This window comes from Calidris pugnax, unplaced genomic scaffold (assembly GCF_001431845.1).
Source record: "Calidris pugnax isolate Ruff unplaced genomic scaffold, ASM143184v1 scaffold252, whole genome shotgun sequence".
NCBI classification, from domain to species: Eukaryota; Metazoa; Chordata; class Aves; order Charadriiformes; family Scolopacidae; genus Calidris; species Calidris pugnax.
This window is the reverse complement of record NW_015091118.1, coordinates 4,713,612-4,739,868: the sequence shown is the minus strand read 5'-3', so window position 1 is coordinate 4,739,868 and position 26,257 is coordinate 4,713,612. Positions and strand designations below refer to the sequence as shown.

Sequence of the window (26,257 nt, the reverse complement as noted above, 5' to 3'; positions counted from 1 at the left end):
GGATTGTTCCAGCCCAGGTGCAGAACCTTGCACTTGTTCTTGTTGAACCTCATGAAGTTCACCTGGGCCCACCTCTCCAGGCTGTCCAGGTCCCTCTGGATGACATCCCATCCCTCTGGTGTATCGACCACAGAGCTTGGTGTCATCTGCAAACTTGCTGACGGTGCCTTTAATCCCTCTGTCTATATCATTGATAAAAATGTTAAACAGTATTGGTCCCAGCACAGACCTTTGAGGGACACCGCTTGTCACTGCTCTCCATCTGGACTTCGAGCCATTGGGTACCACCCTCTGGATGCAACCATCCAGCCAGTTCCTTGTCCACTGAACAGTCCACCCATCAAATCCGTACCCCTCCAGTTTGGCAAGGAGGATGTTGTGGTGGATCGTGTCAAAGGTCTTACAGAAGTCCCTGCTTACATTTGCTACTCAGCAAAACCACGACAAGCTTGTGAGATGAGTTCTGAGAATCCTCTACTTCCAAAGTGTTTTGGCCTGCCAAGCCATATGCCATCCCACAGTGCCACGCCACTGCTGGTCCCATGCAGCACTTCCGAAATGTGCAATGCAACGTGATGAACAGTTCTAACAAAAGAGCAGTGCCCTAGACCGTGCAGCAGGTGACTCGTTAAGCTCAGCCTTGTGGAGTACCTGCCCCAGTGAGTTGTATCAGTTGATTTGTTGATGTATCTTACATCTGAGACCACCTGCAAACTACTACCTACCTCCTATAGCCTATGAACTACTCATAGCCTTGGAGGGTTTATGACTTGCAAGGTATTATCTGAGTACGCGTAGGCACAGTCTCTTCCATAATTCCAGTGAAGTAGATGGCTGTGGTGTTAGTGCACAGAGTCAGAATGTCAGCTGTACGGTAATACAACTACCTCCAGAAATGCAACTATATATGAAAACATTTTCATATAAGAAAACTTCATACTCTCCTGAAGCCACAATTTATCTGCCTGATCTCTTTTGTGTATGGACATAGCCAAGGTCAGTACTCAGCTCTCTTTTTAAAATCACTCATTGCACTTAAGATCTGGAAATACTTTAGAATATGAAATACCTTGTTTAGCTCTTCTAGTTGGTGTTCTTGACTTTGTGCCAATAGGAATAACTCAGCGTTTTTATTTTCTAGTTGTTCAGTAAGTTGCACACAAGCTGATTGATGCCTTTAAATAAGAAATAAACAAAACATGAAAAAAGCAGAAAGTTCAATAACCTTTACCTTACAGTAGCCTCTCCTCAGTGTAAAGCTGTGGAAGACCTGCTCACTGACAGAAAAAAAAAACAATGAAAAGATTTGACCTACACCAGGTTCGATCTTGGAAGATATCTAGAGACTAAGGTCAACGCAAGCGCCTGCAGAAAGAATCCTGAAATGTCTTGTAGATTAGTATTTCATATAATCTCAAATAGCTATGGTAGATTAGATAAACCATAAGAAGATGAACATTTTACTCCAAGGACCTTAGGGAGAATTTTAATCGCAATATTTCCAAAGTGTTTTGATGCCGAGAAAATGAAAGGCGCTGTAAATATATAAATAGAAATAAATGAAATTCATTGATTTTTAAAGATCTAGGCAGCATTAAAGCCTTTTAACAGAGCCTGCATCTAATGCCTGCAATCTTGTCATATATAATTGCTAATGAAAACGTTTATTCCAAAATTGTTTAGAATCTAACATTTGAATCCAGAGTATCCTTTTAAACAGACTTAATTTAAATCAACTGTAAGAAAAGTTATTAGCTCAGAAGTACTTGTTGATTTAAATATTGTCTTCAACATACATACTGTATTTGACTTTCCTGCATATCTTTATAGTCTCTGATTTTCAATAATTCTGTATGCAACTGTTGGCATTCCAGTTGTATCCTTCTCCAGCGAGCATCCCGTGACTGCAGCTCATTTCTCATTTCTGAAAAGTCTGCCTCCATGTTCTAAATAAACAAGCAAATACATAAATAGTTAAATAAAATGAGACAGTAGTAGCTCAAGATGCTGCATTTTAACACATAATTTTTGATACCTGGATAATTTGTGTAAAAGTACATTCATGCTTTTATATTGAGTTTCATTTCTGAAAAAGGCATTGCTTTCATGTCAGTTCCTTTCTCCAGAAATGTCATCTAAAAAATATGATGCTGAATATTCTTTAGCTCTTGCAATGTTCCAATGCATCTGTCTCTGAAACTATCATAGGAAGTATCATTCAGAAGTTCTTTATTGTACTAAATGCATCTAAAATGATACATAGTCTGCTTGTTTCAGCAGGTTCTTTACCCTAGAACATGCTTCACATGCAGGAATTAGTGCCATAAGTAACTTGCATTTTCTGTTTTCTTAACAACATTTCCAAATTTATAAGCTTGAAAACTACAAGGCTATAGAAAGTCAGGATTAGGTGCATGTCTTCACTAACCATTGCCTGGAAGCTTGGAGCAGATACGTGTAGATTTAAGTACTTAGATAAGGTGTGTGCTCAATCATGTTCAAAAATAGTTCTATCTACACGGAGCTAATTGCTTATTTAAATGAGCATTACAAAATTTAAAGCAATCACAAAAGGATTTTTCTTAGGGACTCCAAAAATCTTGTCTCTATTTTATACCAAAACCATACCCAAGATAATAACTTGGACATCTAAGCAACAAATAACAAAATTAGCAATATTAATAAAATTCTTACAATAATAATACCCAGAGAATACTTATTTCCTCTCACCCAAGATCCAAAAGCAGATAAAAAAAAATTTCCAAGGGTGTTGATCCTTTGCCTTTAAAACTACTGCACTAAAAACAGCAGCATTTTTCATCACTTCTTCATTTTATTTTAATATAGTTTCCATATTTAAAAGCAAAAATAAAGCCTTTAAACTTTCAAAAGACAACTGGAATCCAGAAATGACACCGCATGCAAGGAACTTCAAAGGTCTATTTCCCTTAGAGCCTCATATGAGAATGACCTTCCTTCCAAGAAGCCTGTGGTTTTCCTCTGGCTGAAAGGGCTGCCGAAGACAGATATGAAGCGCTTTTCCGTTTTTTATAGGGACTGCATATACAGATTCATTCATCTTATCCTTTGTTAAATTAAGGCTGAGAGCGCTTTTTTAAACTCAGAAATGCAAGTCAGGGCATATTCAAGTGAAATAAAGCTTAATGAATTCTTAAAATTGTCTGCAAGACTTGCTTGTGATCATCTTTGTGATTTCAACATTCAAGAAATATCCACAATTATTTTATAATATGTGGATTTGGGGGAGGGTTACCTCTCTTATTTCATTCTGGGGTAGATAAGGGGACTGAATGCTGCACAATTGCATAGTGAAACTCATATCGTCTGTGGCAGGCTGCAGTCATCGTACATATTTACATAAATTGTATTTTCTTCTGTGAATTATAATAACAGCATGAGCAACAGCAGCCACAGCAGCAGTCACAATAATAATTGAAACAGAACTTCAGGTCAAGAGCTTCACACATCACTTCAAAAAAATAATTTAGAGATGTACCACTTATTATTTTAGGAAATATCTATTGCATCTAATTAAAACACCAAAATGAAAATTAATTTTGAACTAGAAAACTTTAGGTTTTGTTTAGAAAATAGGTAATAAAAAACTTTAAAAAATCTTTTTCAAGGTTAAAAATTTACCAATTTTCTTCTGTGAAAAGTCTTGCTTCAACTAGCTTGCTGTGTTTGATACCAAAAGGAAGTTTTGTTGTCAAAAAGTTCCTGATCAGCTCCTGTTTTACTTCTAGTCAAAGCTGTTCAACCTTTTAAATATAATTATATGGTCTACTTCTATGTAAATTAGCGTCCAGCAGCTGACTTAATGCAGACTTCCAAGAACCAAGCCTCCTGCATGATGTTTTCAGGCTGCCTCTCATATATGACTGCAATTAAGTTTGTCTGACCATTCATAAGGTAGAGAAATAGTCTGCAGTCCCAGCTTGGATCTTCTAATGTTCATATTTTCTTTACATCCAACAAACTGGTCTTCCATACGTTTCACTTTATCCCTGTTTCCTTGCTAATTAATAGCATGAGAAAAACATTTAGAAGCAGATGGGAAATGGTCATAGGCATAGAAGATTTGCTGCCATTGCCATCAGCCTTCTCCCCACCAAGATTCCCATTTACTCCTCCCTCCTTTACCCACAACAGCTCCACCCATTCCCACCCTCCACCCAGCACTCCTTCACACAAACCTCTTACTCCTCCTGGCTCACAACAGGCCTTGCACTTCCTTCTTTCTCATACAGACATTCCTGAAGAATACTTTCTCTGAGCTACACATTTTCACCATACATCGACTTTACATCAGTGTTTCCCTCCTGCATTTATTTGCAAATGTGGCCCTTCTAACTAACCCAGGGGTATTCCACGCCACCAGCACAGCTGTTCTGCAACTTCCTGCCCTTTAGCTGGTGATGTTATGTACATCTACCTCCACTTCTACTTAAAATGTCTTCAGTGCTTCCTACAGCTCCTGTATTCTATTGACATGATTCCAAAAGGCGTCTCCTTTGAAGATTTTCCTAAAGGCCCCAGCAGAATGACATCTACTCTCTCCATGGTAGAGCATCTATCCACCTGCTCCAACTGCCATGATCTGTTTCACTCCCTATTCTAGTCCCACTGCTTGTGATGGCAGCCCTTTAGCAGGCGCCAAAACTGAGGTTTTTCCTTTCATACCCACAGCCTGTATACAGGCACAGCATTCTGTGAGCTCATGTGCAAATGACATGTATAAACATCGCACGCGCTAAACTTGGCAGTTCTGACACCACCTGAAATTAACCTCCACCATATATATGTTAATTCCTATAAAGTATATTGCATATGAAATTATAACTCTGCAAGGTTGTCTATAAACAGAAATGGATTATTTTTTTCCAGAAAGAGTTGAAGTTACTATAGGCCACTCAATACATTACTGAACCTTGAAGTGCTTAAATAAATAAGCAAAAGCATAATTTATATATGTTACCACAAAAAAAAAGAGCAACAAGAATCTCATTCCTGATCTGTTTCAAGCATAGCTAATAAAAAATGCTGTAAAGGTCTTCTATTGTCTTAATCTTGTCAGAACTCATATATCATGATCCAAAAAAGTGTCCCAAATGGGTGTCTTCACAGTTCAGTGCTATGTTGAAAAACGGTAAACTAGGGATAAGGTAACAACTGATGGCTCTTCACATGGCTGGCAACTTAAAAATTCATTGACTGCAAAATCTTCTCTCAATAATAAAGTATACAGTACACTTTTTCATACACTTATTTACTAGCTATATGGCACAGTCTGCAACAAGGTGTAAATCAGATAAAGAGATGTCATCGAAGTCATTTATATTCAAGGAACCAAGTGAACTAGGCTAAATTCCTGTAGATGCTACAGATATGGGAAAGTTATAAACCCCTAGATAAACAGACAAGAATAACATACACTACTCCACATCAAATGTATTTCTGCTTTCTCTTCAAGTGTTACTCAACAAATTGAACTGTTCACAGCTCATTCTGTGTTCCTGCAAAGAATATACCTAATGTAAGGATCTTTTATACAGGCATCTCAGCACAACTTTTTAAAGTATACTCCTCAGTAATTAATTCTCCAACATTAATTCCACAGTCATCATGAAAAAGAAAAACTATTACTACCTGGCACTGGTTTTGGTACATTTTTAGATCCTCCCGGAGTTTCAGATTTTCCTCTTCTAGTTTATTCTTGTTTATTGCTATTTCATTCACAGTTGCCTTTAACTTTTCAATAATCAACTCTTCCTTTTCACTTTGGGGCTGTTCATAGGTAATTACCTCTTCTAGGTTCTGTTTCTTATTGCTTATTTGGAATTGATAATTCGGGGTCTGCTTCTATAAAACAAGAAAATCCTTTAAATGAAATTCAAAAATTATATGTAATTTGTTAGGACCAAACCATTACTACTAAAATCATAAAGCTATTTCTATTTCACCAGTATTTGCTTAGAAAAGTATTTGCTTGGAACAGTTTGCATTGCTTTCTCTAAAGGATACTTCCTTGTTTTAGTCTGAAGTTCTTTGGCCTCAGTAAGAAAAATGCCTCAGAAACTTTCAAGGGCACAGAATTTTTTCAAGGATTTTTCTCCTCTGCTGTGTGTTTCTCTAGCACTCGATGTTAATTAGCCCCAAATGTGAAAAAGGTGATTATGATGACCTACTCAAAGCAGTTACCTATAAAAAATAATTTGAGGGAAATGTTCCTCTGTGATTCACTGAACTCAGTAGGAGTTGTGTGTGTGCGCGCCTCGGGATAGATATTAACCTTTGACTGGAGGAACAGTGTTACAGAGTTCATGTATAAACAGCTCAGTTACTACAGTAACTGTATTTCTTTGATATCATTATCCTTAAACTTGGGGAAGAATCAATTGCACATCCTGCCGAGTCCCACTGTCCGCGCAGTTTCTTGTACTAATTAAAATCCTAAATCCAATACTTCAGAAAATCAGTATCGCCAGTATTTGTGAATTCACAGGCATCGTGAAGAAGCATAATTACTATGGTAACTGGTTTTGCTGTTTAAAAAATTATCCACATGCGTCCCTCTACTGGGAGATTAACAAGCAGCAATAATCTTTCAGAAGACTGAGAATTTTCTGAAAAATGACAACAAACTATAAGCTGGAAACCATATTTCATGCACAGAGATCAAGTTGAGCAAGAAAATGTATATAAACAATACATAGAGTTACAGATATCATATTTCATGGATAAGGACTGCAAAAAGGCATGCGTTAGACAGCTTTTGATGTCATTGACTATGTTCCCATAATTTATGTTGGGTGAACACCTAAGTAGAACTGACCACTGGTATCAACTAAAAAGCCAAAAGAAATTTGCAGGTATGTTACATTTCTATAGATAATAAATTAAGGTCCCCCTGACATCTAAGTTATGTAGTCTGGCATATCATAATGTCAAAGCATCCTGTGAAAAATATGATGCATGACTCCAGCTGCAAATCAAAGACCTCACAAAAGGAATTGAGCCAAAGACCCAGGACCAAACAAAGATTTTTGATACCATTAAGGGCTAACAGTTCTTCAGATTTCTGTTTAACAAGCCAGTTGGTGGTATGGCACAGTCTTGAAGAAAATTGTCTTCAAAGAAAGTTCACTGATGGCAACAATGTAAGCCTCCACATAAAAATGTGGATGATCACCTTGAGTACTCTATTTTGACTTGTCTAACTATATAATCAACATGCATCAGTCAGTAGTTTTGTCTAGTCAAAAACCTTGTTTTTTTAAACACATTTGTATAGAATTTCAATAGTTGCAAACCCAAACCCCAAAACTTAACTGTCACCCTTGGAAACTCTGGATATCGGTAAAGAGTCTCATAGGAATTGCTAAGAAAGCATTTCACTAGATTAAGATCCAGTGAGATTAGTAACAGTGGAAAAGGGGATTTACCAGTTAGCACCGTAATTGGCTTCCCCTTACTTAATTTTCAAGCTGTCTTGTGGCCCAGTTAACTTGTAAGTTATTTTCTAATTTTTTTTTAGAGCAGGATAGGTCATCAAGACATCATTAAATCATTAAATCTTTTGTGTTCTGAATTGGAAGGAATTAAAAAAACAAAAATATGCTGGATCAATAGCAAATCGGTTAGTAAAAAAGAATCACAAAGTCAACCAAGGACTGAATTGTAACTTGAAACTGAAAAATATGATAAAAAAAGGGTTAAGTGATCCAATAAACAACAAGTTCGATTTTGGAGCAGCATGTAGAAATTCATTTTTCTGCATAAATAACATTAATGTGTATTTATGATCTTCAAAAAAATGAAGGCTATGTTAGATTTGAGGGAACTTTATATTTAAATCAACATAGTAATGGCATGTACTTATTACTTGGTAAGATATTTTTCAATAACTTGTCATCACAATTAATTGCCTATTAGTGAAGCATAAAAGCATAGCATACAATATAAAACTATCTCAACAGTATACTTAAAAAAGTAAAAAGGAACATGCATCACTTTTTGCAGGTATTTTAAAATCAGAAATATTGTCATTTTCATCATGATACTAATTTTATCATTTTCATGAGAAAAATTAAATTAAAATAACTGTGTATCATTAGTTCTTTCAGTATGGGCCTGCCTTACCTAAAGCAATGCATTCACTACCAATATATCCATTTATTGTCAGATTCACTGTAAATTCAGAGGTGTTCAGATTTTAAAAATTAAGTTAAAATAACTAGCTGAGCTAACAGCTCCATGTGTCCCTAAAGTAGGAAGGTGGGAATTTTACCTGAAATAAATTACATTTCTTGGACAATGATTTTTGTTGAGCGTCTAAATAAACAAGATAATTTTGGCAGATTGTCCCCTTCTCATCCCATTCTCTTAATTTTGCCTTAAATTCCTGAAAGACAGCAAAACAAGGCTAGTAAACACAGGGAAATAACTTTTAAGTTTTTATTTTAAAATAACTCTTATTTAATCTAAATAACTTTGTAATTTGCATAGTTCTAAGAAAAATCTAGTTTTTAAATTAATAAATAGTCTTTCCACAATTTTCAGAAGACGAAAAAAAGACCAATGATATAAACCAGCCATTCAGTCATCCCCACCAGACAAAATCCAGTCGTAATGGCTGTTCATCTGAAGAAAAACAGTAGTAAACATAATCATTGAATATAAATGATAAAATATTTTAGATCACTTCCATTGCTGCAGATTTTAAGATTATGACTAGATTATTACACCCGTCGATTTGGAGGGCAGTTCCTGTGACTTTAAAGCTGTATCAGTGTCAAGTAGAGTACTCAGCAGAGAATCAAATTCTTAATATTCAGGCAAATGTTTTGAGTGCTTGCTTTTTTTTTTTTTTTAACAAATGGGACAGCAGCTACTATGGATAAATTTTACTTCTTGCTGTCTTTACAATTGCTGCTTCTGGTTCTGAGGTCACCTAGTTTAAACAAAAACTTGTTAAGCAAATTCTATTATATCAGATTTATCTAATACTATTTTTGTAGTTGCACTTCTATTCCTATTCATAGTGTACTTGAAGTTGGTCTTAAATCTTACTAGATCTTTTATGTTCACAACTAGACTTTAAAGGCAGTATCCTACAAAATAAGTAGAACTCCAGTTACTAGAGCTGTTGCTCTTTAGTTTGAAGGATTAGCAAAATAACAGTATACTCTTTTATACAGTGAAAAATATAATACGTATAAACTGTTATGAGATCTTCCTTTTTCACAATGGAAATGTTTCCAAAAGGACATATGCTTTTTTATAATTACCTAAACTGGTGTATACCCCATATTTAAAAAAATAAGATTTTATTTGCTACTGAAACAAAATTGAATGCCTTCCAACATAGATTATTAATACAAATCGTCTCTGTTATAGCTTTGGTAATATCTGCTTTGCCATTTTAAACCAATAAACATCTTCCCATTTTACAAAATGTGATACAAATGGAGCTTCAGACTACTTAATGAAGACTGCAGGTTCAAGGCCTTACTAAAGCACTGCTGAGCTCAGTAGATTTTCAACACAGTCATTATTTCCTGAATACTAGAATTTGCTGAATATATTCCAAGCACTCATTTTCCATACTGCATAATTAATCAAATTATTCTTGTGTTACATTATTTTCACATTTTAATCTTGAATAAGGTCATTCTCAAATTAGCTGGATCAGACAGTTTCACAGTAGTGATATATTTAGTCAAGGATAGATGTATAACCCATTTATTATTCTTGTAGCAGCAAATGTTGGCAGCTATGCTGCCATCCAAAGCACAGTAGCTTCTCTGATGATGAGGACTCTTCCTTGTGAAGAGACAGTAACATTATGTAGAGCTAATGCACGTCTAGGATGTGTCCTGTTTTGTAGGTATAGTCACCTGAAGGTCACAGAATTTATTCCTATATCTTATAGAATAACACAGAAGATAGGCAAGTGCAAAAAGATCTTAAACCCCTGCTTAATTGCAGCTTAAGTATTAAAGTATTTAAAATCTATTTGTTCTCAAATTTTTGATTGTAAAGTTCCCAGAGTCTCTAAATAATCTATATCATAAATCTACATAAATCTACATCATAAGCCTGTACATCTTCACAAGGCTTAGCATCTAGGCAACACGCGCAGACTTTCAACTGGTATTCCTCTGCTGACTTTCCCTACAGGACCCAGGTTAGTAAATGCTTGAAGCACACACTACTTTATCATGCTCTTTACAAAGGATGGCAAGGGAAAAATGTAAATTATTTTTGTGATCCTCTTATGCTTCCTCAAACTAGTGGTTAGACTGTTCTCCCCACATGTGGAAGACAGTTTGATAATCTCTGCAGGCAGAATCTGAACCAGAATCTTTCCATGTTAATTTTTTACCTAACAAACAAATGTTATTTTTCAACAGGTTCTGGAATTCTTCCTTTTGAAGCTGTTTTACTTTGCACAGGATACCAGCAAATTTATTGGGTGAGAAAGAAGAAGCAAAAATTATCATAGAGATTACATCACTCAGTTATAAGAAATGAGACTGGATATATCAGTTTCTGCACCAGTGAACGTAGCCAGAAGAGTATTTGGGGAGAAACCACCATTTGGAGGCACACTCTTGATATGTCAATTCTCTGTGCTGGCTGACTCTCCTGTTGGCCCTGATAAATATTTGATTATTCCACGGATCATAAAGTAACTCCTAACTCTGAGAAGTAAAGGCCAGGAATTATGATGGGGCTGGGGCTTTGAGCAACCTCATCTAGTGGGAGGTGTCCCTGCCGATGGCAAGAGGTTTGGAACTTGATGATCTTTATGGTCCCTCCCAACCCAAACCATTCTATGATTCTATGATCAGAACTTAGTATCTCCCTGTATCCAAGAATGTCAGCTAAAATCCAATCTGCCCCCAGAGGGATAGGGAATATGAGGAATCCTGTCCTCAGCATCTCATACTGTCTAGTCCCCTGCTCAGTATGCTGGATTCTGTGGAATGTATTTTTAAGTGATGAATCCTTTACTAATGCGTTTCCTAGGGAAACGAGGCACGAGGTCACAGATTGCCTCAGGCACAAGGCTGCTGACAAGATATGTGTGTAACAAGCAGTTTTCCAGTCCTAAATCCTTTTTCTATCTAGCCTTATGTGGTGAAAGTTGTCCTGAGGTCTATAAAACTTGAATTAATGGTAGGTATTATGTGACAGTATCCTGCGTACGCAAAAGGTCTCATGCCTCAAGAGAATATATTATCCATATAAATATAAATATCCATACCCATATAAATCAGGAAAAAAGTTAAATTTATTTATAGTTATAGTTATGAAGAAAATTATCTATATTAACTCATAGAACTACTGAAAACTCTGATAAAACTTGCATAAAAGAACAAAACCTGAATATTAAACTATGCACCTTTTCTTGCCAGAGCAAGAAAATGATATAATTTTTGTAGAATTATCAGGAAATTAACGTTTACAACTGTAAACCACAAATTAGTTCTAAAAACATACTAAAATTAGAATATAATAACAAAGTATTCTTACCTCCAGATTCCTGTATAAATTGTTCAGTTCAGATGGTGTCTCTAGGCTTTCTGCACATTCTTCTCTACTTTCAACCTTTTTTTGTTTTAACTGATGTGACTGTAGCTTTTCATAACTGTGTGTCAACTTTGAAAACTAAAAATGAAAGCAGAGTTGAACATGCAGAATCTATCAAAGATATGGACAAAGCTTCCCGTAAACTAGAATCACCAACTGCAGCTTCAGCATTTTAAATATTTAATCGATGTAAGAAAGAACCAATTAATAAAGATAACTTATTAGAGATAAACAAGACTAAACTCCTATAAATGTTAACTGTTCAAACTGGTTCCTTTGACAGCTACTTAATTTTGCTGAAGTGACTAGATGATCTTTAAAAGTCCCTTCCAACCCAAACTATTCTATGATTCTTTATGGCACTCTTACCACAGAGTCGTTTCCCCTACAATATTTACATGAAACGTTCCATACTTGTTTACTGCCATCTTGTGTTGACATTTTTAAAGGGTGCTTCACCAGCCGGAATGAAGGATTATCATTAACATATTTTAAACTTGCACGTTTCTTTTTGGTCACAAAAATTGTTGAAATGTTAAGTGTGTGATGATTGCATTCTTCTGGAATCATTAAGTACCAAAGAATGTCTGTGAGAATTAGACACTAAATACAGTTCTGCCTCTTGAGCTTACCATGAAAGCATGGTCAGAGGCAAAGGAATCAGAGGCAGAAAAGGGAAGGTATCAGTAGAAGTACCAGCCTCTACAGAAGGTACCAGCCTCCTCAGAAGGTACCAGCCTCTTCCGAAAAATGGCTGGTCTGATCAACATTTCACTGTACTGCACAAGCAAAGGGACTAGTGGCCATTAACCAGCCTGATACAGCAAAGTGACATTGTCTGGTAGAGATACGTACACCTGGTTTGGGAAAAAAAAACACCAAAAACCCAAGGATATCGGCAAAGGAAACACTAAAAATATGGTCTTGAGAGAAGCCGAGTGAAAGAACTTTGAAAGGAAAGTTGAGTAGAAAAGAAGCTTACAACTATGAACACTGATCATGTCTCTTGTTTTTTCTGTTCCTTTAAATTCCAGTATATATGACTTGAAAAATTCTGAATCTAACATAAAGTTCTTCGTTTAGCCAAACAAAATCTATAAAATCTCATATTTTTGTTAACTGCTCAAGTGAACTACTGTCTGGAAAAGAAATTAATTCCAAGGAATAAACTGGAAATGGAATGGAACCCTATTGAGCCAACCTGGAATGAGCAACTGAGGTCTGTGCAGATAGCAAAGATGAAAAAGGAAGTCCAGAAGTCCAGAAAAGATACAGAACAGAAACTGAAGTCAGAGAATCTGGAAGCTTCCTAGAGATGTTTGAGATGATTTTGGGAACTCATAATATGGAACAGCAAGAAAGAACTGAAAAGATGACCAGAGAGAGATGACCTAGACTAGAAAGTTTCATGAAATTGGGAGGTCCAGGGATAGATTTGACAAACTTGGAATTCTTGAATAGAAATCCTATAACATGGACTTACAGAGCTGAGATATCACCTTTAAAACAAACTCAAAAGTCTTGCAGAGAAGCTGCTTATATTTTAAATTGACCTTGCCAGAAAACACAGTTAAGATAAAATATTTAAAATGGGTCAGAGTATCCAGGCTCAAACAACACTGAACTCATTGCTTTTGGAAGAAAATAACAGGAGTTTTGCTCTTGAATATATTATGGCGTACATGAACTGCCTGGAAGAGTAAACTCAGATGAAGACAGGTATTACAGTGTTCTTGCTAAAAAGGCCAGGAGACACAGGATCCAACACTTCAGCAAATCAGTCTAGAAGGGAACAGAATGGCCAAAATGAGAAAATTTACTTTGAATATTAGTTTTATTTTACGAAAGTAGGATATTTCAGACAGATTATAGACCGGATGTTATTATGACCAGAAAGTAGATAAAACCCAAGAATCTTTCAATTTAATGCTCTATATTTTCTTTAAAAATAAGATCTAAGTTGTTCTATTTCCATGTTGTACAAATGGAAAAAATAAAAAAGGTGAAGCATTTTCATGAGTTCTGGGGTACAATTCATCTAAGATTAGATTTCTAAAAGTTAGACATCCAAGCTTGAGCTACTCTGTGTTAGAAAAAGCTGCCTCCAAATGCTTAGTTTTTTCAGCTATCTTAAATTCTCATCATACACTGACATGAATTATATTCCAGGGGTGTCCATTTCCTTCTATTGATTCTAAAGGGAGCCCGAGGTAGCTCAGATGTAGCCATCTAGCTTTTTAATGTCTATGAGAGACAATTAGTTGCTAATGTGCTTAGAGCAAAAATGGATTATTGTTCTTTTGCTGAGGGACTTCTGTAATTTTCAAAATTAAAATAACTACTAAACATATATATAGGAAAAAAAATGAAGGAAGAAAGTAAAGAAGATGAACCCCTAACATTTTGGCTACTTAGTTATGGCAAAATGTTGTACATTTGAATGAGAGCAACAGCGTGGCCTAAGAGTTTCAGGTTACACATCAGGAATTATTTTCCTAATACAAGAAAAATACAGGTTTTAGAGCATTGGACAGGCACACAATCAATTCAGTGGGAAAGCTGCTCATTAAACAGCTGCTTTTATCAATAGCAAGGGTAAAAAGCACTGAGGACCACAGAGGCAGTATATCAAAGAGAAATTTGACCTGAACAGCCCAGCATTCTCAGAGCTGGAAAGAGTATCCTTTCTATGTCTACCAAGATTAAGAAGGAACAAAACCTGGGAGGGATTTTAAGAATACCTCTGCAGAGAAAGACACAATGCTACTGGCAAATAGTAACACTCACACTGCTTGTGCAAAACTAAATTGTAGCTCTGAAGATTATACAGTGTAGGAAGAGGTATAACTTCCAAGTGAGGATAAGAACCAAAAGAAGGGAGACCAAGGAGACAAGGCAAAGATTAATATTGCCAGGGAAGCTCTATATTTGAGATATGAATCAGTGCAGTTGAGAATTTGGAACATTAAAGTAATTCTATTGTAGACATTGCAGCACTGTAATTTAAGAAAAACTCAATAAGGGACATAGTAAAAGCCAGAGGAGCAGAGTGGGATAGTCCTACCATCTAGCAAAGGTGCTTAGAATTGTTCTGACAGGCAAACTTTCTGTTTATCACCTAGAAAACCCAAACCTCCTAACTCAGGCACTTCACAGTTTCCTTCTGAGGTCAATGTGTACTGGATGGGTATTTCATGAAGACATACAGTTTGGTGAAAGGGAAGGAATGGGCATCAGAAAATAAAATGCAAATGGCATCAGTGCTGGAACCTTTAGTAAAATAAATAGGATGGCTGAGAGAAGGAAATGTTTGGAGGCATAAGATGGGAAAGTGATGTATATTCTTAAGAGCTAGAAATCAAAACTTGCATAAAAATAAAAGAAGAATCAATCAGGACACTCAAAGAAAGATTAGGTGGTCTGAGCGGTAACTAAAAAGGAGAATCTTGGCAAGAAGCATAATCAGGTTTACAGAGGGAAGCTTGTAGGTTAGAAAGTGTCAGATTCTTAAAAAAAACACAAAGAGAAAACATATTATATTTGCCCCTGGAAAGGACTTTTGGGATAAATAACAACTTCAAAATCAAAAGCTTTATGAAAAATGTCGTGGAGTTTCAATTTCAGGAAGTTTAATTTCAGTGAAGATCTTAGCAACAGCATGTAACATAATCCCAGTCATTTTAGCATGTGATAAAAAAAAAAAAAAGACAAAAAATATGGCAGGAAATGTGAAAAAGGATGAGAAAAGAGAGATCTGCTGTATTTGGGGGGATAGTTCTGCATTGCTAGAGGTACCTTACAACTTAAAGGCAAAAAGTCATACCTTTTTTCATTGTCCATTGCTTTTCTTCTAAATAATAATGCTAAGATGTTGTTTATTTTTCTGTAATTAGTGTAAATTATAAAACGGCTTTTGTTTCTAGCTACTTTCCCAAATGTTTAAAAGTGTTAATTACAAAAACAACCAAAACATTATCTGCTTACTCACAGAGCTGTTTGCCAAATCAATTTCCATACATAAAAGAAAGAAATAAATTGAAGACAACATAACCTTAAAAATAAGTTATATGTTTATTGGTTTGATGGATTGGGATGGTGTTATCGCCTCTAAATGAAACTAACGATACCCAATTTATGCAATCCAGTATGATTCTATGAGAAGTGTGATGACTGGAAATCTTTAATTAACACACTAAATCTCTGGTAGGACAATCCAATGAAGGAAAGAGCACAATAGCAGGAAAAAATATGTAGGTTTGTGTATGTTAACTTGTTAAAATGCGAGAAATAGAATAGATTGAATTTTGCTAAGAATTTAGATTCATGATTGAAGTTGAAAATAATGAAGAAAGAAAAATACAGGGAGAGCAAACACAGCAAAATAGAATCATAGAACCATAGAATGGTTTGGGTTGGAAGGGACCTTAGAAATCATCGAGTTCCACCCCCCTGCCATGGGCAGGGACACCTCCCACTAGACCAGGTTGCTCAAAGCCCCATCCAGCCTGGCCTTGAACACTTCCAGGGATGGGAACCTCTTTGGGCAACCTGTGCCAGTATTTCACAACCCTTGTTGAAAAAAGATATTCTTTTGTCCAATCTAAATCTACCCTCTTTCAGTTTAAAATCATTGCCCCTTCTCCTGTCACTATGGGTTCTGGTAAAAAGTCTCTCTTCATCTTTCTTATAATTCCCTTTTAGGTACTGGAAGGCCTATAAGGTCTCCCTGGAGCCTTCTCTTCTCCAGGCTGAACAACCCGACCTCTCTCAGCCTGTCCTCATACAAGAGGTGCTTCAGCCCTCTGATCATATTTGTGGCTCTCCTCTGGACTCGCTCAAAGAGGTTCATGTCTTTCTTCTGCTGGGGACCCCCCAGGTAGATGCAGTCATGCAGGTGGGGTCTCATGAGAACAAAGCAGAGGGGGAAAATACCTCCCTTGAACTTCTGGCCATGTTTCTTTTGATACAGCCCAGGATATGGTTGGCTTTCTGGGCTGCGAGCATACACTGAAATAAATAAAGCCAAAACAAATTCCCAATGTCAATAATCCAGGTTACTCTAGTTTTGATATTATGTTCTCTTACGGAAAGCTATCAGACCACTGCCAATCAGGCACCCTGAAACCAGAAAAAATTATAGCAAAAACATGATGAGCAGTTTAAGTCTTAAAATTCCTAACGTGCATCAGTCTTATTAGCATGAATCTAGTTATCTATTTTATTCATTCACCAAGGTATTAGTCCAAAGTCAGGAAATCAAATATGTGTCTTCATAACAGATGTCACAATCACATTAAAATCCATCCAAAGAATTTGGACATATCGGTACAGAAATGATAATGGAGCCCAGTAGGAAGCTGTAGTCATCATCATTTGTATGACACGATGCATCCTTGCCATATCCACAAAGGTGCATCTATATCATTAGCATGTATAAGCTCTTTATACTGCAATCATAAAATAATGAAACAGACATTTTTCTTACTTGAGATTTCAGTGCTTTAAGCTGAGCTTCATAATTCTGAGCCATTTCATATTTAGTTTCATGCAAGTCTTCCAGTTTCTGTCGAAGTAGTCCTACCTAGAGTTAGAATAAGCATTCAAATTTACCTTTTCTGACGTGTTCCAAAAAAATGTCATTTTTGGAATAGTCATTTGAAACTCTGAAAAAAGACCGTTGCTTAAAAGATAGATATTAAAAATTTATATTCATTCAGTAACTTAATAATAAAACTGGATACCACAAACCCATACTGTGTCAGCATCAAGATAGGGATTTTATAGTAAAAAAACTCCTTATGTTATGATTTAATGATAATACTGTATGAGTCTGCCATGAAAGACCATTTAATGAAAGCATTTCTGACCCAACTACACGAATGATCTGCTATGGCCCATTGTGAAAATTTTGCTTAAATAGCTTACATAATCACATAAATGACTTTAAACTACATATGGAAAATTATCGGGAGACACTGTAGACTCATTTTGCCCTGAGTACGGTGCCATTTGAGCTGTCTTGAATTACCTGAGAGTTTCACAGAGGTCTGAGAAATATGACAAAGAGCACACAAGACCTACGTTTTTCTGGAGGCGCAGCTGGAAGCTAGGCAGAATATGCTCAAATATTTCAGATAACATCTTCGTACAGGCAAATAAATTGATGCTTTAAGGACTGGCTAGCAGAATTACTCTCTTGGCTCCTCTGACTGCAATGACTAAGGGCAAGTTCCTAATTGCTCATTAGGGAGAGTTATTTCACTTTCAAAACTCCCACTGGCAGTTTGGACACCCAGCTCACAGAAGGATGCCCACGTGTAAACACCTAAATTCAGATGCCTTGAACTGGAACTGAATGCTGTGCTAGGATTTACTGGTGCTTCTGAATGGATATTCATCAGACAAGATCGTGAAGAATGGACAACATCACTGGAGCTTTCAGTTTGATACACAAGTCCAAGTGGTAATAAAATGCTAATTTTCACTATTAATGCTAAAATTATGATACAGACAGTATATGATGCAAAATGATAAAAATCATGTATAAACAGGAATTACAAAGACATGATTTTGTGAAACTTCTGGAACTGCACATTTCCATTTAAAATTTCTGATGAAATGAGAAGTGTTGGCATTTAGAAAAAACATTAAATTATCTTTTTACAGCTAAACTGAGAATATTCGATTTAGACTTTAGGGAAATAGAAGAAATATGAGACTTTCAATGACATTTTTACAATCACTTTTCAGAACAGAAGCACACTTTAAAACAAAACACTAAGGATAATTAGTGACCTTTAAAGGGTGTTTGGTATTTTTACATGATAGAACAAACAGGTCTCCTTACAGAGCACTTAGAGCATACTATTAACTAACTCCCAGAATAAATACTTTCTTTATAGAATGTGATATTCTTAAATACCTCTTGACCTTTTTGATCCAGTTTGCTTTGGGTACTTGCTAATTCTTGATCCTGGATATCCATCTTTGCTTCTAAAGCTTTCATCTTCCTTTCCCATTCCACTTTCTTGCTGTTTACCATGATGTCAATTTGATGCACTAATTCCTGAAGTTCAGCTTCACATGGAGAACCTCTAATAATATAAAAAAACCAACAAAAAAGAGATTTTTTCAAGTAAAGAATAAGGGAGAAAGCAATTTTTTATTTACATTGCTAAGATTTTATTTTACTTCTGATGGAAAGAACAACTTTCCAACATTAGAAAGGAAGAAATGGGAAAGCTAAATAATGCCTTCAAATGTAAGTGGAATCAAAACCAGAGAATTTAGCATGGACTTTTTGCTGAGCTTGAATGTTGGTTTATATCCTCTCACTCTTTCAGGGACCAACTGTCAAATGAGCACAAGCTGAGCTGAAATTATCCAGGCCCAAACCTCAATGGGCAAGAGCAGGAGAAGCTGAATATTAAGTTGCTTATAGGCACAGAAATTCCCACTAATGATGGACACAGTGCTTATTGGTGGAAGCTATTAAACAGCTGGCTTGAAAGCGAGCCACAATTCTTAATTGCTAGTTCAGCTTCTACATTCTGTTTTCCCATTCTATTTGTGGAAAATGGACTAAAATAATAAGGCAACAGTAAGTTTTTCTGCCACTAGGAAGCACAGAAGTAAATGCATTTTGAAAAAGAACTTGTCTTTTGGGGGGGACTATGAGCTTAATTATTTTTATGAACTTCATTTTTTTTTTTTGAAAATACCACAGCTTCTGTAAAAGAATGGGGCATGTATCCCAGCGGAGTGAAGGAAAACCTTTCACTGACTGTTTCTCTAAACATTTACTTTTTCCACAAGATTTTTAGTGGCCTCTGTTATCTGCATGTCCTGTTCTCATATGAGTTAACTGTTGATAAAATTTTCTACATCTTTCCCACTTTTTTCAGAGCTTCTTTTATACCTTTATTGTTTCCTGTTCTAGTTTTAATTGCTTTACATTTTTTCCTAAATAAGAGATTCTATTTATAAATTACCCTAGTACCCAGCTTTATTTCTTTCCTTAGAAGACAAACTTTTATCTTATCTTCATCACATATTGGAATGCATTGAAATGCGTCTTCTTTAGTCATTGCAACCTTATCTTGGCATGAAAAAAAAATCTCATTTAAAATCTTCAAATTACTCTTTTCAATGGAATGACCTAATAATTGTGAAAATTTCTGCATTTTTCCTTCTGCAATGAATTAAAGACTACTGTATCCAATTACTCCCATATCTAAATGAAGGTACCAATAAAATCAATGTTTTTTCTCTACTGTCAAGCAGTTACACTATTAGTAAACTCTTAAGTGGTACAACTCCTTTCCCTTCACTTTTTTCATCTGTCATAGTGACTATTTATTGTACAACGGAAATTTAATCTGCATTAATTTCCATTTCCTCATGCTGTTGCACAGTTTTCAAGTCTCTTCTTTCTTCTCATGGTTTTGGGTAGAAGCCTGCATTGAATTTCCTGTTGATAAAACCAGCAATTGTATTCTTTCATAGATTTGTTAATTATCCCTGCTGAAATCTAAGCTGATGCAAAAAATGTATTGTAATCTGTTACTTTTCATAATAATAAGTTTAGCCTTCTGATAAACAAGTTTCTTCACTTAAAATAATCTATGAAAGCTGTGACATTGTTTTGAGTCATGACATGTTCTCTTTTCTTTTGAATAATATTACTTATCTCACTGACATTTTCCCCAAAAGTGAAAGTGATAGCCACTGGTTATAATTTAATTGGTTCTTCAATTTATAAAAATTTAAAAGCTGTGTATTCTCTTGACTGCTGGTGGTACACACCTCTGTGTGCACATGAATTGCCTTGAAGATCCCTAATCAGTCTGCAGTCATTTTAATATCTCTATGGCATGACGGTTTGTTAAAATGAGCACAGCTATTTCCTTAAAATGAGCATAGCTATTATTTTATGAAATAATTGCCATAGAGACAGTCACACAGAGACAAAAGATGGTGCAGCATCTGAATAATGCAGCAGCAACCTAAAAAAGGGTTAATGATTCTATCCTAGGAAGTGTTGGAGAGTATTTCAATACCTAAAATTAGCAGAGAATGCCATTTTCATCACTAACATTACAATCTGGCATATGTTTTTGGGGGACATTGCAGCCGAGAATGTGCCAAGCAATTAGGAACTCTACTTTAGCAAAACTGCACTTAACCAAACGCAAACTGAGCCCTGCACGTTATAAGAGGTAACATCCCTGTTGCCAGTGAGCCTTCAACTGCTGAGTGTGCTGCCAGCACATCGCTGAGGAGCAGTAACTAACATGGTCCCCTGCTGTAAGTGACTGAGCAAACCAAGCCTTAATGTACACCCATGTTTCTACTGCAGCTCGCTGATACCATCACCTCGTGTGAATGCCAGCATGAAAATGCTTCCTTTCTTTTCTGGTTACCCTTCACATCCCATCTCTTCAGCCAACTCTTCAGTGTCTGCCCTCCCAGTGCCCAGGCAGACACACTGAATTCCCCCATCTGTAGGTTGTGCTCTGGGCCAAGCGCTGGTCCCACACACCCTGTGTTTCATATCCTGCACACTCAGCTTCTGGCTGCACTGCACCAAAAAAAGAGTTCCTTAGCGTGGATATGTGTTTATTGAATATCTTTTTTTTTGGTGCTTAAATAGTGCATGTCCCTTGTTTTTGTAATTATTACAGGAAATTGGAGGAAATGTGCTAGATTTACAATATCATAATTAAAACTTACCTTGATTGTTTGAAGTTAAATTCTTTAAAACTTTTTAATATCAACAAATGCTTGAAACTTTATCAATGTTAAGCTTGGAATGGCTTTTTAAATAAACATATAAATCTTAATGACTTTTTAACGTTAAAACTGTTAGCAATGGCATTTTAGAATTCAATATGAGTCATAAAATGATAATAACCAAAGTGCAAGCAAATAGTACATTGTGATGTACATGTCACAAAACAAAAATGCCCCCTTCCCCAAGTGCCTGAAACCCATCTCAAAATAGCATTAATGATGCAGCAAGCTTGGATTCCCTCTGGGTGGGATTTAAAATGGGATTTTAAAAACAGAAGCTGAAGCAATACTGCATCATGGCTACCTTTTCTCTGACACTGCTGTAAGGAGCTGTGCCCTTCCAGCCTCATGTATTGTCAGGTAGCAGCACTTTGCTTAACCTCCAGCAATGACTCACTATCTGCTTTTAGCCTTCAGAAATATGTCCTTTCTTTATTGTGTGACACGTGGATTATCTAAATATTGGTATGCAAGTGCAAATGCAACCTCCAGCCTGGATCACCAGGTTACCCCTTCAGACCCACCATGGCTGACATCTTTGCTCTCTTAAGTCTCAGGTGTCTCTTTCAGATCATCCTGCACAAGCCAAGTTCTGCAGCTGTTCCTAGAAAATTTTGCCTTGAGTTTCTGCATGTTTCTTGAACCTAGAACCACCAATGTATAAAAGGGAGCTGTTGAAGGAAAAATCCCTTCTGAAACAGCTTCTTGATCTATCTTCACATTCTCTGACTGCTTCCTTACCCAGATCCTCTAGGTACCCTGCAGCTGAAGAAGGAAAGCTCTACCTGTAGCTGTAGGTTCCTGCTGCTGTTCCACTACCAGAACTACTCTGTATCTTGGATCTGGCATTACAAACAGATCCGCATAGCGATGCATTGGGCAGTTAACCCCACCTACCAGCACAGAGGTGCTACTCGCCACTGAAACTACTATTTTAGTCACTTCAGTGTTTTGAAAAGAGTGCTAGCTGTCCCCCTCAGAACACAGCATCACAATCATGAGAATTCATTTCGATCACTGGATGTGGAATTTGGAAAACTCTGATATCTTTTGTTTAATATGCCATCAAGTAAACAAACACACAAAGAACACATTTTCCCATAAAACAAAGAAGTATACATATGTTTTTTACCCATGTGCATTGAGCATTCCCACTTTGCTGAATCACAGAATCACAGAATCACAGAATTGTAGTGGTTGGAAGGGACCTCAGAGATCATCGAGTCCAACCACAAAAAAAAAACAAAAAACAAACAAACAAAAAAACTAAAAAAACCAACAACAACAAAAAAACCACACCAGCTCCCACCACCTAAACACACAACAACAACAACCAAACCAAAAAAACCATCACCCACCCACACAGCACCCCACCACAAACCAGTAATCTTGGGCACTAGAGCATGCCCTGAAGAACCATGTCTACATGTTTCTTAAATACCTCCAGGGATGGTGACTCCACCACCTCCCTGGGCAGCCCATTCCAATGCTGGATAACCCTTTCAGTAAAGAAATGTTTCCTAATATCCAACCTGAACTTCCCCTGGCGCAACTTGAAGCCATTACCCCTTGTCCTATCATCTGTAACTTGGAAGACGAGACCGACCCCCGTCTCTCTACAGCCTCCTTTCAGGTACTTGTACAGAGCGATAAGGTCTCCCCTCAGTCTCCTCTTCCCCAGACTGAACAACCCCAGTTCCCTCAGCCTCTCCTCGTAAGACTTGTGCTCCAGACCCCTCACCAGCTTCGTTGCCCTTCTCTGGACCCGTTCCAGCACCTCAATGTCCCTCTTGTGGTAGGGGGCCCAAAACTGGACACAGTACTCGAGGTGGGGCCTCACCAGTGCCGAGTACAGGGGGACCTCTCGGGCTCTACTCGCCACACTGTTCTTGATACAGGCCAGGATGCTGTTGGCCTTCTTGGCCACCTGGGCACACTGCTGGCTCATGTTCAGCCGACAGTCGACCAACACCCCCAGGTCCTTTTCTGCCAGGCAGCTCTCCAGCCACTCTGCCCCCAGCCTGTAGCGCTGCTTGGGGTTGTTGTGACCGAAGTGCAGGACCCGGCACTTGGCCTTGTTAAACCTCATCCCGTTGGTCTCGGCCCATCGATCCAGCCTGTCCAGATCTCTCTGCAGAGCCTCTCTACCCTCCAGCAGATCAACACTGCCACCCAGCTTGGTGTCTCTGCGAACTTACTGAGGTATGCATACATAAGATTCTTCGTATGTGGAAGTAATGACTTGTACTTGAGCAAGTGGCAGCTATTTTTTTTTTTTTGGTTGCATTTACTTTGAAACAGCTCAAAACGCTTAAAGGTATTTAAAGTGATGCAGGCAAGCTCTTAGTCTACTTTTATTCTGTTTCCATACTGGTGAAAATAGAGATGATTCATATTCTGCTGTCATTAGTAACTATTTATCTTGATGTAAAATCTAGATGTTTCCAAATTTAGACAAACCAAAATCCAGATAAGAACTTTTACCAACTCCAGGCCTTTATCAGAAATTATTTTTGATGAGTATTCTAAACTACTCTTCCAGAGTCTTCGTACAGTTAATGGAAATACATAGCGACCAAGAATACCTGGTTTATGATGGGACAAATCACTCTCTAGGTTCATCTGTAATGGCCTGAAATTTCACGTATGTTGACTACAACAAAGGCCAGGCAGGATCCGAACTCTTGAAATAGGCTTCTGATTTGTTAAAATAGTATCCAAAGAGTAGAAATATTTTGACTTTTTTTTAAATTCAAGTTTTGATATGACTATATTTACCCATCATTAACAGAAAGAATCCCTCTCAAAGCTGAAAAAAACAGCCACATTGTTCAAAATACAATAATTTACTGCAGCAATCTTTTTTCTATCATGAAAAGAGCTCACGTTATCCTTCAGTTCAACAGAGCCCGCTTTGAAATATTATTAAAATTTTCTTGGGTCAGGATAAGGTGTGATAGAATGTTGTGTTTCTGTTACTTTAAGAAATATTTTCAAACTTAATATGCATCATATTACCTTGGATTGGTTCTTGGTGATAATGATAGAAAAAATTGGTTTATATGAAAAAAATGTTAATAAGTTTAATTACAAATTATGAGAGATAAATATTCTTCTCATTATATGGGAAAGTAGTTTTTATATCGCTGTGTTCCTTGACCAGGTTGGATGGGGTGAGGCCCTACATCAAATCTCAACCATGTTTAAGCTTCTTTAGAAAGATTTTGTGCTGTACTGATATTTATTTTTTTTTTAGATTAACACTAAAAGAAATAAACTTGGATTATCTCCAAAAAAGATGATTGTGTTGTGTTGAAAGGTGCACTTACTACTTGGGAAGAACAATTGTGGTTATTACCTGTGCAAAATATGACTAGAGCTTTAGCAATTAATAGCCTCGTTTTTAAGATTTTTGAATGTTTTAAGAGCTGTGATATGTAAGTTTATACTGCTGTAGCCTAGCAACTTCAACTAGTTTTTAAAACAGTACAAAATAACATTTCTTAACATCTTAACAAAACCCCACGTAGCTTTCATTTTTTCCTCTTTTGTTCAGATATGAAGATTTAAAAAATGTAAATAACAGAAAGAGTAAGTAGATTAGCTAGAGCAATGTGTTGCCTTAATTATCAGTAATCTCTCTAGTTTGCATAGAGAAGCCGCAGAAGAAACTGAGAATCATGTTTGATTCTAGAATCATTAATATTTTGTTTCACATTTTTAATAAACCCACATAATTCAATTCCATTATATATTCAACTCCCAGAAAATAAGTTATTACTTACTTAGTGACAGCTTGTTCCTGAAACACCTCTAAGTCCTGCTCCATATTACTGATCATCTTTTTAACCTGTTGAAACAACAAAAAACAAGCAATTCAGATTCTCAAATGCGTGCATTTACACAGCCAAGTAGCTCATACTGGACAGTTCTAGCTTTCCTTTCCATTTCTGCAGTTCTCCCATTGCAAATGACAGGGGCAGGGACGTGTTGCTCTAATTACAGCTGGAATGGGCAAGATGAAAACTCCTGGAGTCAGCTCTCACGCTTGGTGCAGCACTACTAGAGGGGGAAAGATGAGAACAAGACTGTTGCTGGGACCAGCCTGGTTCTGCGGGTCCAGCTGGGCACAAGGACATGGGGCAAGTCTGGTTGCATGCAAAAACAGGAATCAGCCACATTATCTGTGACAGGGTGGCATGAAACAACCCTCATCCCTCATGAGGGTGTGCACTGGGCATCTCTACATCGTGATGTGTGGATACTGCAGCCTTGGCTCCCCAGAGACCAGGTACCTAAGGTGACATTGCCACAGGACCACCACCCTTGGCTCCACAGGGACAAGGCACCTGAGGTGACACTGCCCCAGGACCAGGCACCTGAAGTGACACTGCCACAGGACCATCACCCTTGGCTCCACAGGGACCTGGCACCTGAGGTGACACTGCCACAGGACCATCACCTTTGGCTCCACAGGGACCAGCACCTGAGGTGACACTGCCACAGGACCAGGCACCTAAAGTGACACTGCCCCAGGACCACCACCCTTGGCTTCACAGGGACCAGGCACCTGAGGTGACACTGCCAGAGCAGCACTGGCTCCACTTGGATCCAGCACTTGAGGTGACACTGCCACAGAACCACCACCCTTGGTTCCCCAGAGACCAGGCACCTGAGGTGACACTGCCCCAGGACCACCACCAATGGCTTCACAGAGGACTGGCAACTGAGGTGACACTGCCACAGCAGCACTGGCTCCACAGGGAACCAGCACCCGAGGTGACACTGCCACCGGACCACCACGCTTGGCTCCATACGAGACTGGCACCTGAGGTGACAAAGACAC

At 37.4% G+C, this 26,257-nt stretch overlaps 1 protein-coding gene across 1 annotated transcript in view; it reads right to left on the bottom strand.

The window, feature by feature from the left end:
• The window catches only part of CCDC67 (coiled-coil domain containing 67), a 43,552-nt gene extending 18,285 nt beyond the window's left edge, over positions 1-25,267 (bottom strand). Inside the window, exons 1-8 of the mRNA XM_014958257.1 lie at positions 25,197-25,267; positions 18,542-18,713; positions 17,105-17,200; positions 11,563-11,697; positions 8,312-8,425; positions 5,671-5,883; positions 1,801-1,946; positions 1,070-1,175 (exon numbers count right to left, since the gene is read on the bottom strand). Coding sequence (XP_014813743.1) covers positions 1,070-1,175; positions 1,801-1,946; positions 5,671-5,883; positions 8,312-8,425; positions 11,563-11,697; positions 17,105-17,200; positions 18,542-18,713; positions 25,197-25,252 — 1,038 coding nt within the window. The 5' untranslated portion in view covers positions 25,253-25,267. The remainder of the gene's footprint in view (positions 1-1,069; positions 1,176-1,800; positions 1,947-5,670; positions 5,884-8,311; positions 8,426-11,562; positions 11,698-17,104; positions 17,201-18,541; positions 18,714-25,196) is intronic.
• Positions 25,268-26,257: the final 990 nt, after the last annotated feature.